General features: G+C 39.9%; 1 protein-coding gene across 1 annotated transcript in view; it reads right to left on the bottom strand.

The window, feature by feature from the left end:
* nrxn2a (neurexin 2a) overlaps nucleotides 1-21352 on the bottom strand; it is a 386538-nt gene that overhangs the window by 269599 nt on the left and 95587 nt on the right. Inside the window, 1 exon segment of the mRNA XM_058757921.1 lies at nucleotides 15958-15972. Within this exon segment, the coding sequence (XP_058613904.1) occupies nucleotides 15958-15972 (15 nt within the window).

The raw sequence follows: 21352 nt of genomic DNA, 5'->3' as shown, positions 1-21352 counted from the left end.
CACACCATCCGTCGTCTCATTAGGAGCAAGCCCTGACGATGTCAGGCTTGCATACAAGCATGTGGGGGTCCATACAAACAACTGAGTACCATTTTAAGTTGCTGCAATGAAATTTCAGCAAAATGGACTAGGCTGCTGCATCATTTTTCACTTTGATTTTCAGGGTGTCTTTGAATTCAGCCCTCTGTAGGATGATAATTTTCATTTCCATCAAACGATGTGGCATACTTTAGTTCCTAACACATTACCCAGTCCATTTCAGTATACAGTAGATATCCAGAATGATATTTTTCCCCATTGAGATCTGATGTGTTTTCAAAGTGTTACTTTTCTCAAACTGTAAATGTTCTTGATCAGCCAGTTTCATGTGTGTGTATATGTGTATATATGTGCATATATACAGTGTGGCAAAAAAGTATTTAGTCAGCCACCAATTGTGCAAGTTCTCCCACTTAAAAAGATGAGAGAGGCCTGTAATTTTCATCATAGGTATACCTCAACTATGAGAGACAAAATGAGAAGAAAAAAAAAATCCAGAAAATCACACTGTAGGATTTTTAAAGAATTAATTGGTAAATTCCTCGGTAAAATAAGTATTTGGTCACCTACAAACAAGCAAGATTTCTGGCTCTCACAGACCTGTAACTTCTTCTTTAAGAGGCTCCTCTGTCCTCCACTCGTTACCTGTATTAATGGCATCTGTTTGAACTCGTTATCAGTATAAAAGACACCTGTCCACAACCTCAAACAGTCCAACTCCAAACTCCACCATGGCCAAGACCAAAGAGCTGTCAAAGGACACCAGAAACAAAATTGTAGACCTGCACCAGGCTGGGAAGACTGAATCTGCAATAGGTAAGCAGCTTGGTGTGAAGAAATCAACTGTGGGAGCAATTATTAGAAAATGGAAGACATACAAGACCACTGATAATCTCCCTCGATCTGGGGCTCCACGAAGATCTCACCCGTGGGGTCAAAATGATCACAAGAACTGTGAGCAAAAATCCCAGAACCACACGGGGGACCTAGTGAATGACCTGCAGAGAGCTGGGACCAAAGTAACAAAGGCTACCATCAGTAACACACTGCGCCGCCAGGGACTCAAATCCTGCAGTGCCAGACGTGTCCCCCTGCTTAAGCCAGTACATGTCCGGCCCGTCTGAAGTTTGCTAGAGAGCATTTGGGTGATCCAGAAGAGGATTGGGAGAATGTCATATGGTCAGATGAAACCAAAATAGAACTTTTTGGTAAAAACTCAAAGAATGCTGAGTTGCATCCAAAGAACACCATACCTACTGTGAAGCATGGGGGTGGAAACATCATGCTTTGGGGCTCTTTTTCTGCAGAGGGACCAGGACGACTGATCCATGTAAACGAAAGAATGAATGGTGCCATGTATCGTGAGATTTTGAGTGAAAACCTCCTTCCATCAGCGAGGGCATTGAAGATGAAATGTGGCTGGGTCTTTCAGCATGACAATGATCCCAAACACACCGCCCGGGCAACGAAGGAGTGGCTTCATAAGAAGCATTCAAAGGTCCTGGAGTGGCCTAGCCAGTCTCCAGATCTCAACCCCATCGAAAATCTTTGGAGGGAGTTGAAAGTCCGTGTTGCCCAGCGACAGCCCCAACACATTACTGCTCTAGAGGAGATCTGCATGGAGGAATGGGCCAAAATACCAGCAACGGTGTGTGAAAATCTTGTGAAGACTTACAGAAAACGTTTGACCTCTGTCATTGCCAACCAAGGGTATATAACAAAGTATTGAGATGAAATTTTGTTATTGACCAAATACTTATTTTCCACCGTAATTTGTAAATAAATTCTTTAAAAATCCTACAATGTGATTTTCTGGATTTTTTTTTTTTTTTCTCATTTTGTCTCTCATAGTTGAGGTATACCTATGATGAAAATTACAGGCCTCTCTCATCTTTTTAAGTGGGAGAACTTGCACAATTGGTGGCTGACTAAATACTTTTTTGCCCCACTGTGTATATATATATATATATATATATATATATACCGTATTGACCGAATATAAGGCGATGTTTTTCCTTGGAAATACATCTGAAAAACGCTGTCGCCTTATATTCAGGGTCTAGACTTTGACATGTCAATAATACACCCACAACAATAGGTGGCGCCAAAAACGCATAAAACGAGTGTGCCATGAAATATGTAATTTAATGTGTGTTTTAAAGATCGCGAATGAAAACAAATGAAAAAGAAAAGCTTACAGCAGCATGACCGTGACTGTCATGTTAGCCTGATGGGACCAAACTTCCTCTGTAAGTCATTTTAAAACAGAAGACAGTACCCAGATTTGAAGACTACAATAAGATTTCACGTCTACTGATAATAACATTTTGGTAGGCTACTATGAGATTGATAGCCTAATTGTTATATAATTCAGATGGGCTACCTGTTATTTCAATGGTATATCAAAATTTTCCAATGTCATTGTTGGTACATTTTACCAGTATTTACCATACTTTCAAAACAAAAATTAGAATTGGAAAAATATGCAATATGAAAATAATTTAAGAATAAATGTGTTTTACAGAGAGAAAAAAAAAAAGAAAAAAAAAAAGATTTGGTTTTCAAAAAGCCTTTTTCCAACAGGTACATCTGGAAAAAGGGGGGTCGTCTTATAATCAGGGTCGTCTTATATTCGGGACAATACGGTATATATATATATATATATATATATATATATATATATATATATATATATATACATATATATATATATATATATATATATATATATATATATATATATATATATATATATATATATATATATATATATATATATATATATATATATATATATATATATACATACGAAGAGTTGATTTGCAAAACAGATAACTGTTTTTAACAGTTTTAAAAAATAATGCTTTTTCATTGTGCACTCCTATTAATCTCAATCAAACTGCAGTTGGGCTATTTTGATTAAGTAAAAACAACAAAAAAATACAGCTAACTAACATAAAACAATAAAAACATGATAACAATAAAAACACGATTTTTGAAAATTAACAAAAACTTAGTTTTCTATATATCTAATATATATATATATATATATATATATATATATATATATATATATACACACAGATAGATAGATAGATAGATAGACAGACAGACAGACAGACAGACAGACAGACAGACAGACAGACAGACAAATAGATTTTTATATAGATTTAGATTTTAATAATAGTTTTAGATAGATTTTAATAATAAAAAAATAATTAGACAATTAAACTTTGATTTAATCTAGGTATAAGTTTAATCATTTTTAGTGCAAATCACCCTTAAATGTATTTGCATAAACCATTAGCAAAATATTCATGATCACAACAGCCATATTTTGCAGTGCATTACTTGGAGTGACAAGGACTACAAAAAGCAAACAAAATGGTATAATGCTGGAACCATGGCTCTGTGTCAAGCACATGTGCTCCAAAAGATTGAGCTGTGGTGCTCATGTAGGCAATAGGTTTAAATCTTCTAAATCTTCCTGTCCTCTCCTCTTTCTACTACTCATATTAATGAGTAAAAAAATAAAAATAAAAATAAAAATGAATTGGTGCCACAAAGAAAAAAACAAAACAATAATTGGGACCAAAACATACAACCTGAAAAAAAAATAAACAGAGAAGCTATGAAGCTTTCAGTAATGTGAAATGAAAGAGGAAATAAGCATTTATCTATATTGTTCCTGATTGAAGCCAGCATGTGTTGAGTGTGCTCACTGCCCACACTAACAGTAATCAATAGGCAACATAACGAGCACAATGAACCCGTCTGAAGTGAATCATGACTCCCTCACAGTCTCACGATAGGTATCCACTTATTCATTAAAAAGCTGAAGAAACAAATTTCACAACATTATGAAAATATAGCTCTTCCCCACCTCTTGTATGCTGTGATGATTTTAACCCTCTGGTGAACAATGGCCACGACAGCAGACAGATTGTCTTAACAGCCATTTGAGAGGGTGATGTTACATCTGCACCACCACAGGCAATTAGAATTGACCCAGATTAACCTCTTTATATTAGATAAATGGCCAAAAAAAGGATGATTATCAAAGCCCTAAAAATAAAGTGTAAAAATATTATCAATAAAAAATAAAAATGTCACGCTTAAATGTCATGAAATAATGTCACGTGCAAAAACATTCTAAAAATATGCAGCTTTGTCTTCCTGCATTATATAATTTGTTATTGTTTGTTGATTTCAGTGTGAAGTCCAACCTGAACGTTTCCTGACAGTTTCCATGCAATTTGCCGGCTTATCTCAGTGAATAAATGAGCTCTTAGCAGATCTGGCACTGATTGTCACCAAGCACGCAGCCAATCAGGTGACCTTTTCAAAGATCAGAACGGTTGGTTACAGCTGCATTGACTAATGTCCTCTTCAGGAGGTGATCTCTCAGAGAAAAACCACAGGGTGCCCTAAACAATGTCAACCAATAACGGTGTCACTACCACCATCTGGTGCTCTAGCAAATAAAAAAAGCCTCATCAGCAATCAGAGGGTTAATAATATAACAATAGAGGGGAGGAGAAGAAAAAAAAAGTCCTCCAAGGTCATGTGAAAAAGAGGAATATTTTTCCTCCGGATCCCTTGGATGGAGAAACGGCATGGCTCATCTGAAATGGGTATGCTTTGTAGATTACGTCTTGGACTAGCTCTGAGCCCTGACCTTGCCAGCAACTTTGGCTTGGATTTCTACACGGATGAGATTCGGGGAGGAAAGAGGCACGGAGATTTACTTGCATTAATTCACCTTAAAAAATGCAGACGGGTTTACTCACCACAGCAACAACAGCTGCGGGTCCCGAACCTCCGTGGTGAAGGGATCTCACATTCGTTTGTTAGTTTGGGTTTAGTATGCAGCACATGACTTTACAATCAAGGAGCCCACAGTCTCAGGTGAGTAAGTGTGGAGTGGTAAAGGGATTGTGTCTTTGTGATATTTACTACTGTGATACGATCTTGCCGTCAGAGGGGGGCAGCTGCATACTTCAAATACCCGCCAGTTAACAATCAGATTATGGTAAATAAGCGTGGATGTTTGTGCCGCCGTTTTTTGCTGGTTGTTGACAAATGCGCGAATAGGAGAAGGATGGGAGATAGAGAGAGAGAGAGGGAGGAAGTGAGACAAAATGAGCCCAAGATGAAAGAGAAATGCAGCTGCCTGCGAAATAAGCACTTATGAAAATCACGATTCCTTCTATTCCTCTTTTTCCTGTTCCGCTGAATGCCAAGGCCACGTCAAGGACATGATATGCTCATTTAAGCTCATCGCAAAGGATTACGAATTAGCTTAGTTTGGGGCCTGGGTCATTAGTGAGATAGTGAATCTTTCTGCTTTGTGTGTGTATGTGTGCGTGCAAACGCATTTTAGTTGGCCTGAAATGAATATTCAGGGTTCAATACAAGTTAAGGTCAATTTAGAGCATTTATGGCATAATGTTGAAATGGACTCATCCCTCATTTTCTAAAAAAAAAAATTAAATTAAATCATGGTTATGAACAACAATGAAAGCAAAAGGGGCATTTTTTTTATGATTTAAAAGCAGAAATGTGAGGCTTATTTTATAAAAGCACTTACATTTCATTCTTTTGTTTAAAAAATGTGTGTATTATTTGAATTGTTATTTAAATCATTTTCACAGTCGCTTTATGGCTTGCCATGGCAGGAAAGTTGTAAAATTGCATATAATTTCACATAGAAAAGCTTAGTAGGTGAGCCTTTCACACAAAAAAAATCATGTTAATACGTTTATATCTTGTGGCTATTCTATTGAAACAGTGAGTATTTTAATGTTTAGAAATTGGCTCCATTTATTTCCAATTTATTTCACCTCACTGTAATCTTATTTCTTTCTTTTTAGAGAAAAGGAGGGACAAGTGAAAATTACTTTCTGAGCTCGTACTGAATCTCGAACATTTCTTAAAGACATATTATTAAAAATCAGCATTAGGCAGGTCAAACTTAACGTTTCAAATGCAGACATTACTCTTGAACATGAAATTGGGTGTTAAAATCAAATCAGCTGTTTTGCTTTGCCACTAAACTCACGATGATATATTACCACTCCCACAACCGTTCCTGTGTACGACTGCATCCGAGACACACTCATATTACACTGCTGACCTTTCAATTGCGGAAATCCACTCCAAAAATATCACACCGGTTCATATCTGTATGTAAAATGGCATCGAAGAGTCCCGCAGAGCAACGGTCTAAACACGGGCCTATCTCTGGAGGGTTCATGGGTAAATCATTCCCGTTCACAGGCTTCAGGCCGACCTGCACAGCCTCTTCAGTGGACCAGAGAGGTGATTAATCACTAGCCCCTTAATCATGCCCAAAGGTCCCGCTTTAATTAAAAACAAAGTTCTCTTTTCATTATTCCACTCCAACTGAAAGACGATAAGACCCCCTTCCCCCATAACATATTACAGCTGGGGCCCCCACCTCTGTCTCTCTCTCATCCGGAGACTGCAAAGAGTGATGAAGAAACATACTAAAGCCACCATCTGAGCCAAAGAGGAAGCCACAGAGATTTAGACCTGTGGGGCAATAAATTGTAAAAATAGACAATATTACAAAAATGGTGAAATCAACCAAATTTCAGAAACTTCCTTGCTCTAATTTTTGATTCTGCTAATATTTTTTTCTAAAGAAAGATAAACGCATATAGTGACGAAAGCCAAAATATTAAATGTCATGGATGTATATTTACTGAGCAATCCACTGTTTTGTAGAGGGGGGTCAAAATGGCAATTTTCACCTGAGATTCAGAGCCAAATTACAGGGGTGTAAAAGTGACTTTGGAAAGATGGCAGCATCATAATGTTATTTTTACAGAGCGATTGGTAGTTCTATTAGTAAAATCTGTTGACTTTAGTGATCTTTGTTGCATTATGTACCAATTGTGATCATTCAAAAATGAGGAAAGAGCACTTTTTAAGTTATTCTCCAAAGTTTGCATGCCTGTAACTCAAGAAGTATTAAAGATGTCTGAATTCCCTTTCAGATATTGGGTCTTAACAAACTTTCCTTTGGGCATTTTCATTTTTAGGGCCCTGTTTGGTTCAGTTCCAGAGATAATGGAATTTCAATATGGCTCCAGGAGTAAATCATTGAATTGTACACGTTTTCAGTGGTCAAAAACCAAGTGTGGGTCACTTTACATAAATATGATACTTCTCTTCTTTTAAAGAGGAATGTCTGAAGAACAAATAATGTTGAAACTAGCGATATCTCTCATTTCCTTCTGTCAAAACAACTGCATTGAACATGGCTGTCTGAGTGCCATTAATATTCTTTTTTCCAAAGTTTGCGTGCCTAACTCAAGAAGTATTAAATATATCGCAATATGATTTTAGATTCTAGTTCTTAATAAACATTTATTTTGGAATTTTCCATTTCAAGGCCCTATATCATTCAGTCCCAGAGATATGGGGACCTCATTGAGGCTCCATGTCCAGATTGTTTAATATTACCCACTTGACAGAAGGAAACGAGATAGGCCTACATCTCTAGTTTCAACATTTTTTTTTCTTAAGACATTCCTCTTGAAAAAATCATATTCATGCAAAGTGACCCGCATTTGGTTTTTGACCACTGAACATGTGCGCAATTTAATGACTTTAGGCTACTCCTGGATTTTTTACACCCCTGTAACTTGACTCTGAATCGTAGGTGAAAATTTGCCATTTTGTGAATTACTCAGTAAATATACAACCATGACATTAAATATTTTGGCTTTCATCACTATACAGGTTTATCATTCTTAAGAAAAAAATATTAGCAAAAATCTAAAATTTGAGACAGGGACCTCTGGTTGAGTTGACACTCAATGACCCTAAAGTCTATTACAGAAAACACCTGTTTATTTAGTTGTGTGTTATAAGATGTAAGTGTGCAATAAGAATTTCTTATATAGGCTGTGCATTCAAAACAAACTGAGAACTGCGTTTCAGAAATGACCTGTCTCTAAGCTCCGCCCCTCTTGGCTGCTGTTGCTAACTCAGACATGCATGATTTTCAGTACATTGTGCTGACAGAGAGGTAAAATTTATTGAATATTACTGCTACAAATAAGAATCATGGCCTGGCTGCAAACCCTTAAGTGGTTTGAGTTTAGGGTCTCCCTAAGGGGGGAAAAATCTCTCTTTAAGAGCGTTGCAACAAACACCTTAACCGTCAGCCTTACCTAAGTGTTTATACATCTTAGATAGTCTGTGGTAAACATGGCAATAGAGACCCGGTTGCTTTAGTTATCAAATCACCCACAACAAACAGAACATAACAGACCATTGACTTTTTAAAGAGGTTTCATCTTTACTACAAAAACAGCTAAACTACAAAATTTGTTATAGATATTATTATTAAAGAGGTCTAGGCAAACAACATCCTGTGTGCTAACTAGCTTTACAGAATTGGAAACAAGAACATTTAAACCAAACCACACCAAGGACAAAAAAGCCATTCTTTTATTAGAGGGAAAAAGAAGAAAACATCCAAGACTGTCACTATAATCCATCAGTCACTCTTGCGCATGAGATGAAAGCCTTGCATGAGATAATTAGCCTAATTAACTCAAGCGCACAGTAGAAGTGATAATATGTATATGTATACAGTATATACTGTACATATTCCATATAATCAAGTTTCATTCCATTCCATATACTCAAATTTTCCTGAATGGCATGAAACTTGAATATACTGAATGAAAGTCTGAACGTATGGAATGAACCTTGAATATATGGAATGAAACTTGAATATATTGAATGAAAGTATGAATATATAGATTAAAAGTTTGAATATATGGGACGAAACTTGAATTGGGTGGATGATTGACATTAAAGGGTATGTATTTTGAAACAAGTGAATGGTATCTTACTGGTAAAAAAAAAAAAAAGGAACACTTGCTTGTGTGAACAGCACATTTGTGTAGTTCTGTAGTAATCTACATTGATGCCATTTTCTTCGACAAATAAAAATGAGACGAAAATTCCCAGTCAGAACTGGCGTCCTGTGTGATAGATGTGCACATATGAATTGTAACGTTCTGATCTAACCGCGAGAAAACTCTGCGCTGTTGCATGTTCTACAGGGTCGAACAACAGTGCTTCAAACTGATTCAGAGCGGTTTGCAATAAATGAATAGCACACATTTATGACAGGCAACTGCTTATGAACTAATGCTGATTAATTATAGCGATGTTTACTTTACAATGTGTATATGGTAATGTGTTTTAGACGGTTGTAAGAATGCATATTTTATCTCCCTCATATACTTGACTGAACAGCCTGCAAATAAGAATTCCGGTGTATTTCGGTCCTGTTTCAGGGATTCCAGTCACAGGAAGGAAAGACTAAGGACATTATTTGACATATTATTCAATAAATAGAATTTACTATCAGGATTATTATAGTTAACTAGAGCCATAAAAAGTATGCGTCAGGCCCTGATAAGCACAGAATTTGGCTCTATTTTGTCTTTTTGCACTTGAAAAAACACAATTTTGTCAAACTGTCAGTTTAGTCATGTATTCAAGTAACAGTTGTGTGATGCTTAATTAATGCATTATAGTTTAACCAAACAAATAAATCTACTGTATTTTTAGTCGACTAAAACTAAAACAATTCAAATGACTAAGACTAAAACTATATGGCATTTTAGTCAAAAGACTAAAACTAAATCAAAATGCTGTCAGAATTAACACTGTTAGAAATGTCTGAGATGATGGGATATCAAGATGATGGGATGATGTACACTCCAAACGGTTTGTATTGTTTGTTTGGAATATGATCAGCTGTTGTCAACATTTTTAGTTCAACAAAGTATTGGAAAATTTGAGGAAATTATATTTTTAAAGTAATTCAATTCAGAAAACTATTGCTCAGATAACAAGGATATAACTATCTACAGTATATTATTATTCATTAAATACTGTCAAATTTGCATTTTAATTCCATACACTGCAAATTTAATTCTATATATTTAGACTTTCATTCCATACATTCAAACTTTCATTAATTCAAACTTTCATTCCATATATTCAAATTTCATTCATTCAAACTTTCATTCCATATATTCAAACTTTCATTCCATATATTCACACATACATATATACACACACACACACACACACACACACACACACACATACATATACATATATATACAGTGAGGAAAATAAGTATTTGAACACCCTGCTATTTTGCAAGTTCTCCCACTTAGAAATCATGGAGGGGTCTGAAATTGTCATCGTAGGTGCATGTCCACTGTGAGAGACATAATCTAAAAAAAAAATCCAGAAATCACAATGTATGATTTTTTAACTATTTATTTGTATGATACAGCTGCAAATAAGTATTTGAACACCTGTCTATCAGCTAGAATTCTGACCCTCAAAGACCTGTTAGTCTGCCTTTAAAATGTCCACCTCCACTCCATTTATTATCCTAAATTAGATGCACCTGTTTGAGGTCGGTAGCTGCATAAAGACACCTGTCCACCCCATACAATCAGTAAGAATCCAACTACTAACATGGCCAAGACCAAAGAGCTGTCCAAAGACACTAGAGACAAAATTGTACACCTCCACAAGGCTGGAAAGGGCTACGGGGAAATTGCCAAGCAGCTTGGTGAAAAAAGGTCCACTGTTGGAGCAATCATTAGAAAATGGAAGAAGCTAAACATGACTGTCAATCTCCCTCGGACTGGGGCTCCATGCAAGATCTCACCTCGTGGGGTCTCAATGATCCTAAGAAAGGTGAGAAATCAGCCCAGAACTACACGGGAGGAGCTGGTCAATGACCTGAAAAGAGCTGGGACCACCGTTTCCAAGGTTACTGTTGATAATACACTAAGACGTCATGGTTTGAAATCATGCATGGCACGGAAGGTTCCCCTGCTTAAACCAGCACATGTCCAGGCCCGACTTAAGTTTGCCAATGACCATTTGGATGATCCAGAGGAGTCATGGGAGAAAGTCATGTGGTCAGATGAGACCAAAATAGAACTTTTGGTCATAATTCCACTAAACGTGTTTGGAGGAAGAAGAATGATGAGTACCATCCCAAGAACACCATCCCTACTGTGAAGCATGGGGTGGTAGCATCATGCTTTGGGGTGTTTTTCTGCACATGGGACAGGGCGACTGCACTGTATTAAGGAGAGGATGACCGGGGCCATGTATTGCGAGATTTTGGGGAACAACCTCCTTCCCTCAGTTAGAGCATTGAAGATGGGTCGAGGCTGGGTCTTCCAACATGACAATGACCAAGCACACAGCCAGGATAACCAAGGAGTGGCTCTGTAAGAAGCATATCAAGGTTGTGGCGTGGCCTAGCCAGTCTCCAGACCTAAACCCAATAGAGAATCTTTGGAGGGAGCTCAAACTCCGTGTTTCTCAGCGACAGGCCAGAAACCTGACTGATCTAGAGAAGATCTGTGTGGAGGAGTGGGCCAAAATCCCTCCTGCAGTGTGTGCAAACCTGGTGAAAAACTACAGGAAACGTTTGACCTCTGTAATTGCAAACAAAGGCTACTGTACCAAATATTAACATTGATTTTCTCAGGTGTTCAAATACTTATTTGCAGCTGTATCATACAAATAAATGGTTAAAAAAATCATACATTGTGATTTCTGGATTTTTTTTTTTAGATTATGTCTCTCACAGTGGACATGCACCTACGATGACAATTTCAGACCCCTCCATGATTTCTAAGTGGGAGAACTTGCAAAATAGCAGGGTGTTCAAATACTTATTTTCCTCACTGTATATACATATACATATACATATATATGTGTGTGTGTGTGTGTATATGTATTAGGGATGGCTCGATACCATAATCTTGGCTTTGGTATGATACCAGAATGTAATACCTCTGTATCGATACTAAATCGATACCATAGGTGACAAATATCCAGCCTCAAAAGATAAGTGAATTGAAAACAATTTTATTAAAATAATAATAATAAAAACAGATTAATATCTTAATACCTTTGTATCAAACCGTAACAAAAAACGGTAACACTTTACAATAAGGTGTCATTTGTTAACATTAGTTAATGTATTAACTAACATGAACAAACAATGAACAATGCATTCATTACACTATTTATTAATCTTTGTTAATGTTAGTTAATGAAAATACAGTTGTTCATTGTTTATTCATGTTAGTTCACAGTGCATAAACTAATGTTAACAAACACAACTTGTGATTTTAATAATGCATGAAATTAACATCAACTACGATTAATAAATGCTGTAGAAGTATTGTTCATTCTTAGTTCATGTTTACTAATGTTGTTAACTAATGTTAACTAATGAACCTTATTGTAAAGTGTTACCCAAAAAACCTACAGGGAACATAGGCTACATTTTGATGTTGGAGAAAAAAATATATATAACTGAAGTAATAAAATGAAAATATATTCAAATCTTCTTATCTTTTCAGTTCAAACGCATAGTGCAAACAAAATGTCTCAAAATGTAACCAGCCTACCGGGAATATAGGTTACATTTTGACTGAGTTTGAAGGAAAAAAACAAAACAACTGAAGTAACGCAATTAATGCAACAAATGTTGCTTTATTGTAAAGTGTTATTCTAACAGTCAAAGTAATATTCAAAATCACGTTATTATTTTTCTCTCTCTCAGATTGATTTCAGCTTTCACACTCGGATAGCCAAAGAAAAAGCATTAAATATAAATCTCACTCTCTCGCTCTCGGCTGCTTCATATTAGCAGTCGGCAACGCGGCAGAAACATTCCCTTCATATTATTGATACTAAAATTAATATAGAAAAACTCTCGCTTAATTCAAATTCAAGTAATATTCGATTGTATAAAATGCAGGTGCATATATTACGTGACCAAAACTGCACTGGTTCTAGCGTGTCACACATCTGTATGTGCATTGATCAGATGTAGATAAAAGTTAAAGTTAAATCTGAATTTATGAATGATGCACTCACCTGTCGATCTCTTAATTCTCTGAAAAGATCAGGATGAGCAAGCGACAAATGCTTAAATTTGATATGTTGCCTCCTGTGGCAACACATGATTTATAGCAACACTTGCATACAGGTGCAGTAAGGTCAGTTCATTCACCTTTGTCATCTGTTTTGAATGCAAAGTAATGCCATATTTCACTTCTACTGTTCTCTTTATTTATTAATTTTGGGTGCATTTATAGAGTTTCATCTGTTTGATCGCGTTGTTCTGTTGTCACGTTTACCGGTTGCGGAGCAATTTGGGAAGCACTGCCACCTACAGGTGCACTTCGCAACAGCAGCGTATGAAATATAGAATTGAGCAAAATTATGATATCGTACCGTTTGAAACATAATATATACCGGTAATTTTCCAGTACCGGTATACCGCGCATCCCTAGTATGTATATATACACAGTATATATATGAAAGCATAGTTGTTGAGTATTTATTTATTTATTGTATAGCACTGTTCTCACTGCTTCAAAGAATTACTTTCAATATTTAGAATACATTATTTTGATCAGTAAAATAAACCTGTGCTTGCAGATGACTTAAGGGAGCTTTTATTTATTATTTTAGGGTAAAATGGTCACATACTGTAGGACTTTGTTGCAATGCATAACAGATTTTAAAGAAAAACTTGAGTGATTAAGTAAATAATTAATGATAACTTTTTCTTGCATGAACTTAGGGTTCTCTTAACTTAGGGCTTTGATGCAACAGCAACGGATAACATTAGTGTAAGTGAATGATAAGTACTACTATTAACACTTTAGTTACTATTCACACTTAATTTACCTAATGATTAATATGTAATGACAATAAGCTAGTAATATTGGAGCAAACTGACATGTCTGTGATTAGTTACAATAAAAAAAATACTGTACAAAATTGTTCTCCTTAATATATTGACATTTCTGTTGAAAATCTCAATATAATTTATAAAAAATGTAATTATCACTATTCATAATAATAATCTAATTATCTTTTATGCTCAACAAGGCTGCAATTATTTTATCAAAAATACAGAAAATTCAATAATATTGTGAAATATGATTACAATTATAAAAAGTTTTTTTTTCTGGTTCCAGTCTTCAGTGTCACATAATCTTTCAGAAATCATTATAATATGCTGATTTGCTCAATAAACCTTTTATCTCATTACTAATTAAACATATTAAGGTTGAAATCATCTGTGTTCAAAGTACAAATGCTAAAAACTGTTTGTTTGGGGGGTTTTGTTTTTTTTTTGTGGAAAATGTAGGCCTACTTTTTTCAGGATTCTTTGATGAACAGAACATTTAAAAGAACATTAAAAGAATCATTTGAAATTTAAAAGCCTTTACTGCTTGTAAATTCATAATTATTACTATTATTACTATTATTATTACTATTATTAATTATCAATACCGTTTTATAAAAGCATTAAGGAACTTGTATTAAAACATACTCAACAAAACATACCCACAGCCATATCACCCTGCAGCCCAAGACTGGTTGCCCCTGGAAGCTAAGCAGGGCTGAGCCTGGTCAGTACCTGGATGGGAGACCTCCTGGGAAAACTAGGTAGCTGTTGGTAGAGGTGTTAGTGAGACCAGCAGGGGGTGCTCACCCTGTGGTCTGTGTGGGTCCTAATGCCCCAGTATAGTGATGGGGACACTATACTGTCAAAAGAGCACCGTCTTTCGGATGAGACGTTAAAACCGAGGTCCTGACTCTCTGTGGTCATTAAAAATCCCATGACACTCATCGTAAAGAGTAGGGGTGTAACCCCCGGTGTCCTGGCCAAATTCCCGCCACTGGCCCTTGTCAATCATGGCCTTCTAATAATCCCCATCCACTTGATTGGCTCTATCTCTCTCTCCTCTCCACCTGTAGCTGGTGTGTGGTGAGCGCACTGGTGCCGTTGTCCTGTGGCTGCCATCGCATCATCCAAGTGGATGCGGCACATTGGTGGTGGTTGAGGAGAGACCCCCCACATGATTGTAAAGCGCTTTGGGTGTATAGCAATACACAATAAAAGCGCTATATAAATGCTTCATTCCATTCCATTCATTCATTCCAACAAATTAAAAAATTCAAATGCAGCTGATCAGAGTGCTGAACTACAGAGTTTAATAACATAGCTAGCACCGATAGTAGAGTTGAGTGTGTGCGCTTAACTGCTGTGGCTAATGGCTAATGCATCCCTTGGAAATGTCTGTCAAATCACTGAAAATGTTATTTTATAAAGCAGTTCGTCTTTCATCTTGAGTCACCTGGCGGGGAGGATACGGTGAGTTCAGATGTGTGATACAGTTCTCTAATTAAACGGAAGCCGTGTGTAGGAATATATCTGAGCTCCCAAAATACAGCGTGACGAAATACACTGGAATATTTGCCTAGGATGGTAAATGTGGTTATTTCAGCGTGGATAGGCACAGATGTGAAAACCTGACGTGTGTGTCAATCACCTCAAACACGTCTTTTTTTTGTGCCGTCGTCCAAAGGCTAACGTGTGTAAGAGCGTTCAAATTTATAAAAGCTTTCACAGCACTTCAAAGCTCCCTGACCACTCTAGCTGTCTGTTCCGATGTAATAGACAGATAAAGGCAACCCGCACTCAGGACATTACGATTCAATTCGTGCGAGCGACCAAGCGGTCCCCGGTTTCCACAAAAACAAGCTGCAGCTTAAAAGAAAAGACAAAAGTGAGTCCAAATGTTAATGGCGAGCCACATGTTTCTTACTGGCTTAAATCAAAATTGCCTGTGAAACTTGAACTGATGCATGCTGAACGCCACATCTAGGCCCTTGCGACTATGAAGAGAGAATGTGCATATCAAAAAGCTTTCAGCAACCATGTGCTCTCTCAGGGGATGAGGGTTGAGAATGTATTATGAAAATTGAGAGGAATAAGAAAAGGATTCTTACCTGATTCTGGATCACCTGTGGAAAGAAAAAGTCAAAAGTACAAAGTCAGAGGCACCGTTCCAGAACATGGTTAAAAGATTACAGATGCATAAAACAGAAGCTCTACTCATTCTTTTATCTAGTAGCATTTTTGGTCCTTACAGAAAGTAAATCGCTAATATCTCAAGACAATCGAGACTTTTTGAACTGGCTTGCATGAGAATATGAATAACGGCATCTTAAAACAAGCTGGCGCTGTTATGGAGAGAGCACAAAAGGAAAAAAATGGGTCGAGTTAAAAATAAAGAAATTAAATCGTAATGGATTATGAGGTTCTATTCATCACACCAAAAATGAAAAAAGAAAACACATACTCTTACAGTATATAACAGTATAAATAGTTTTTCCCAATGACAGAGTACCTACAGCGTAAGTTCAGTGAACACTGAAACATCACTAATTTACATAGCACATTACTCACATTGAAAGAATTCATTTTGCTCTGTTTGCAAACTATGAATACAAAAGCACCATACTTCCACTGGCAGCCAAAGCGGCTGTAATTCTGAGGAAACCAAATGAATTTGTGCTAGTAGTGAGGGAGTGTGCAGGCGGCTCTATGGAACCTATAGTTTTAATCAAAAAATGTATCTGTTTTATGTCTTAATCAAACACTTCAAGTGTATAACCAATATTTTATAAATTCAGAGGAAAAGTAGGTCCGCCTAAAATAATTATGTCTCCTCTAGTGCTCTGTGCACATAAATGATATCAACCAGAACATCAAAAGAATTTGGCCAAAAGGAGAATTACAAAACAAACATATAAAACCGTGAGATTCTGTGTTTTCTCTACAGGTGTGGTTTTGTATGTTGGTTTCAAATCTCAAAAGGTTGTCTTCCAAATCTATTCAAACTAAAATCCCTATATCATAATATTTTTGTAATGGCTATTTGGGTAACAAATGAACACAGTACAACCACACTGGTATACATTCAAATGAGGGACGACTATAACGATGGTAGATTTTGGCTGAAAGATTGACAGGGTCAAAAACAAGTGTGTTAGGTCAGGACTGGCTTGTCACATGAGTTTTATATGTTCTATTAAGTTCTATTATCTATAATGTATTATAACTGTGCATTCCACAGTTATAATACATTAAAATACTTATTTTTTCATTGTTACACCTTTAGAAAGTATAACGCATTTAAACACATAACAAACAAACCTTCAAATGTTATAATGCATTTTAACTTTGGTTACAATTAGTTCCCAAGAACCTGTGGGGAAAAAACAGCGGGGCAAAGGAATTAAGCGCTCGGTCACGAGCGAGCTCACACCGGCCCAGATCCCGCATGCCTCGCCCCACCCCACCCCCCACCAAGCAGAGTGATTTCTCCCGTTCTCTTCGAGCGCGAAGACCAGCGTCCCTCTGCTGATGCTGCGCACCTCTGCCCGTCCACTGCACATTGGATGGAAAGCTAAGGTCGCTCACCCCTCCAAGCCATGCTCGCTGGACGAGCGTACTCCTCCGCCGGGCAGGCCGCCTCATCTCTGCACTCCATGGCCGTGCTACAGGTCTTCCAGGCCAAACTCATCCAGGCTATGGATGAGTCAGGACCTGATGCCTCAGCTTTTAAGGAGCTACGCAGCACTACAGACCACGGCACAGGCTATAGGGAGGTCATTGGCCAACTTAGTGGTGCTGGAGCGCCACTTATGGCTAAACCTCACAGAAATTAAGGAGCCTGACAAGGTCAACTCGCCGGTCTCCCCTGCGGGACTGTTTGGAGCTGCCATCGAGGGCTTTGCGGAGCGATTCACCGCGGCACAGAAGTCGTCCCAGGCTATGTGACACTTCTTGCCTAAACGATCCAGCTCTGCAACAGCCACCAGTCGCTCCAGACCTCCTCCAGCACAACAGCCAGCGAAACCGGTGCCGTCGCCCGCTCAGCCTACACAGAAACCTGAGCCTCGACAGCGCTCACGCTCGGCCAGACGCTACCCGCTTCCCAAGCGCCAAGGACCCTGGCCCAAGCTGACCTTGGATCCTGCGCCTCCGGCATCTTCCTGATCTGCCGGAAAGGAAGAGGAAGGGGCAAGATCTCGCCAGTGCTGGACCGCCCCCAAAACGCCCTCTGTTGTGCCCTCAAACACCCAGTTCAGTCCTGGATGCCAGCGGCAGTATGTTTGTCTAAAAAGCTGTTGTGAGTCATGGGCCCGTTCTCAAAGCGCCCTCTCGCACAGTCGCTGTTATAGTGAGAAAAAAAAACATTTTCGAAAAGAGAGCAAATTTCCTCTTCCAGTCACCATGAGTGTCGAGCCCCCACATGGTGGCTCTCCACCCGAACTAAACCAACCCCTTGTCACACGGGCTGAGGCCTGGCAGGCCATCCCCGGAGTGTCTCATTGGGTTCTGGGGATTATAAAGCGAGGATATTCGCTTCAGTTCGTTCAGCGCCGTGGTCTCCGCCTCAGTGCAGAGCAAGAACGCTCACGTTCTGCGAGCCAAGGTAAAGAATCTGCTGGCAAAAGGAGCCGTAGACACAGTTCCGCCAGCTCAGAGCTCAGGCTTCTACAGCCGTTACTTCCTCGTCCCCAAGAAGGATGGTGGCCTTCGGCCCATCCTCGATCTAAGATTACTGAAACGGCCGTTCAGAATGACTACTCTGAAGCAGATCCTCTCTCAAATTTGCCCAGGGGACTGGTTCTTTTCACTGGATCTGAAAGATGCTTACTTTCATATGCAGATAGCCCACCATCACAGACTATTCTTGAGATTCGCCCTTCGAGGGAGTGGCTTATCAATACATGGTCCTGCCCTTTGGGCTATCCCTGGCTCCCCGCACTTTTACGAAGTGCATGGACACAGCTCTCTCCCCTCTAAGACAGATGGGAGTCCGTATCCTGAATTACCTCGACAACTGGCTCATTCTGGCACAGTCAGAGGCAGAGCCGTTAGCCCACAGGTCCCTCCTCCTCAGCCACTTGGAGCGCCTGGGACTCAGGATCAATTTTGCCAAGAGCTCACAGTCCCCCAGCCAACGAACTTCGTTCCTGGGAGCAGTTTTCGCACCAGACCGTGCACTGGTTATACAACAGCTCACGGCATCATTCAAAGTCGGAGCCTTATACCCTCTCAAAGCATTTCAACAGATTCTGGGCCTCATGGCCTCTGCTACTCCAGTACTTCAGTTGGGCCTTCTCTGGATGAGACCCCTTCAGTACTGGTTGAAACCTTTGATTCCGCCTCACGTGTGGCGTGATGGACGCATCTGCGTCAGGGTGAGCCAAGCCTGCGTTGCAGCCCTGGTCCCCTGGAAGAACCCGCAATGGTTCAAACAAAGCGTGATGATGGGAATGGTCTACAGAAGGAAGGTTGTCTTGACAGATGCTTCCAACACAGGTTGGGGAGCTCTGTGCGAGGGCAATCCGACCTTCAGCTCCTGGACGATAGCAGAAGGTCGGCTACACATCAACTGCCTCGAAATGACTGCAGTATGTCGAGCGCTTCAAACCTTCCTGCCGGACCTGAAGGGACACCACGTGCTAGTTCGCTCAGACAGCATGACGGTGGTGGCCTATATAAATCGGCAAGACGGGCTCACCTCGAAATGCCTTTTCGAGATTGTAAAGCGCCTCTTGGAGTGGGCACATCTCAACCTACGTTCACTGAGGGCAGCACACATGCCTGGCATGCTGAACCAGGGAGCAGACATGCTATCTCGGAGCAACGTCCCCTCAGACGAGTAGATGCTCCACCCGCAAATGGTTCAGAAAATCTGGGAGATCTCTGGCAAGGCAGAGGTCGACCTCTTTGCCTCAAAAGACAACTCTCACTGCCAAACTTATTTTCCAAAGAGCAAGGATGCGTTGGCCCACAAATGGCCCAGCCTCCTCTTATACGCTTTCCCCGATCGCTCTGATCCCCCAGGTAATCAGGCGAGCTAGGGAACACAGACATAGAGTGCTATTAGTGGCCCCGCTCTGGAGAAACCATCACTGGATCTCGGAGCCGTCTCAGCTGCTAATAGACGGGATCTCCACTCTCAGGCGAACAAAACTATTTGGCACCCTCAGCCCGAACTGTGGGCTCTACATGTGTGGGCTCTCGACGGGAATCGGTAGATCTCCCCAAGAATGTCCTAAATACGATCTCACAGGCTAGAGCCTCTACGCCCTTAAGTGGTCTGTCTTTTCGGCCTGGTGTACAAGCCGTGGCGAGGACCCCGTATCATGTGACATATCGATGATATTGTCCTACTTGCAAGAGCTGTTGGATAAGTGCCGTTCCCCCTCCACGCTCAAGGTGTATGTGGCAGCTATAGCAGCTTCTCACGCTCCTATAGCCGGACAGTCAGTGGGCCTAAACAACCTAGTTGTTCGTTTCCTGAGAGGATCCAGGAGGCTACATCCATGCACTGGCCTCTCACGGTCCCCTACATGGGATCTGCCCATGGTCCTGAAAACCCTCAAGGGCTCCCCCTTTAAGCCACTTCAGTCTGCAACCTTGAAAGTGCTTTCGCTGAAGACCGCGCTGCTACTAGCACTAGCATCGCTTAAGCAAGTGGGTGACTTGCAGGCTCTTTCGATAAACCCTGCATGTCTTGAGTTTGGGCCTAACGACTCCAAGGTCGTCCTAAAGCCAAGACAAGGGTATGTTCCTAAGGTGCTCTACACCCCGTTTAGAGCCCAGGTTACTACTCTCTCTGTGCTCCCTCCTTCTGAGGAGGACCAGGAGTTTAACCATCTCTGCCCAGTCAGGGCACTGAGAATTTACATAGAGCGTTCCGCCCCTTTCAGACAGTAGGAACAACTCTTCGTATGCTTTGGTGGCCGCACCAAGGAGTCTCCGGTCGCAAAGCAGAGTATCTCTCGATGGTTGGTAGACGCTATCGCACTAGCCTACTCCTCCCTGGGTCTTCAGAGCCCTGTAGAAGTGAGAGCCCATTCCACTCGAGGCGTGGCCTCTTCTTGGGCGTGGTCTAGTGGTGTGTCCATAGCAGACATCTGTGTGGCGACCGGCTGGGCCTTGCCGTCCACCTTTGCCAGGTTCTATAGCTTGGATGTTCCGGCCTTACAGGCCCGGATTTTATCTGCTTAAAGGGGCACACGCCTATCTAGGTGTCTGACTCTCAGGCTTTGCCTGTTTCTTCAAGATCGCTCTTGGCCCTAATAATAGTGCTGAGGCTGTACATTAGACCCTTGGAACAATTATCCAAAGCTGGGCCGACCTCTATGAGTTCATCCCTCTTGCTTCCCGCAGGGCTCACCTTGCATATAATTGGTCCCTCTGAGTCCTTATCACTCAAGGCCAGTTTACATCAGTCATTCCTCTTACATGGCACGGCGGGATTTAATTGGTTCCCCATTAGTATCGAAAGGGAACGTACTCGGTTACTTGCGTAACCTC

This window comes from Onychostoma macrolepis, chromosome 21, assembly GCF_012432095.1.
Source record: "Onychostoma macrolepis isolate SWU-2019 chromosome 21, ASM1243209v1, whole genome shotgun sequence".
NCBI lineage: Eukaryota > Metazoa > Chordata > Actinopteri > Cypriniformes > Cyprinidae > Onychostoma > Onychostoma macrolepis.
Note: the sequence above shows the minus strand (reverse complement) of the source record. Positions and strands in the feature narration are given on the sequence as shown.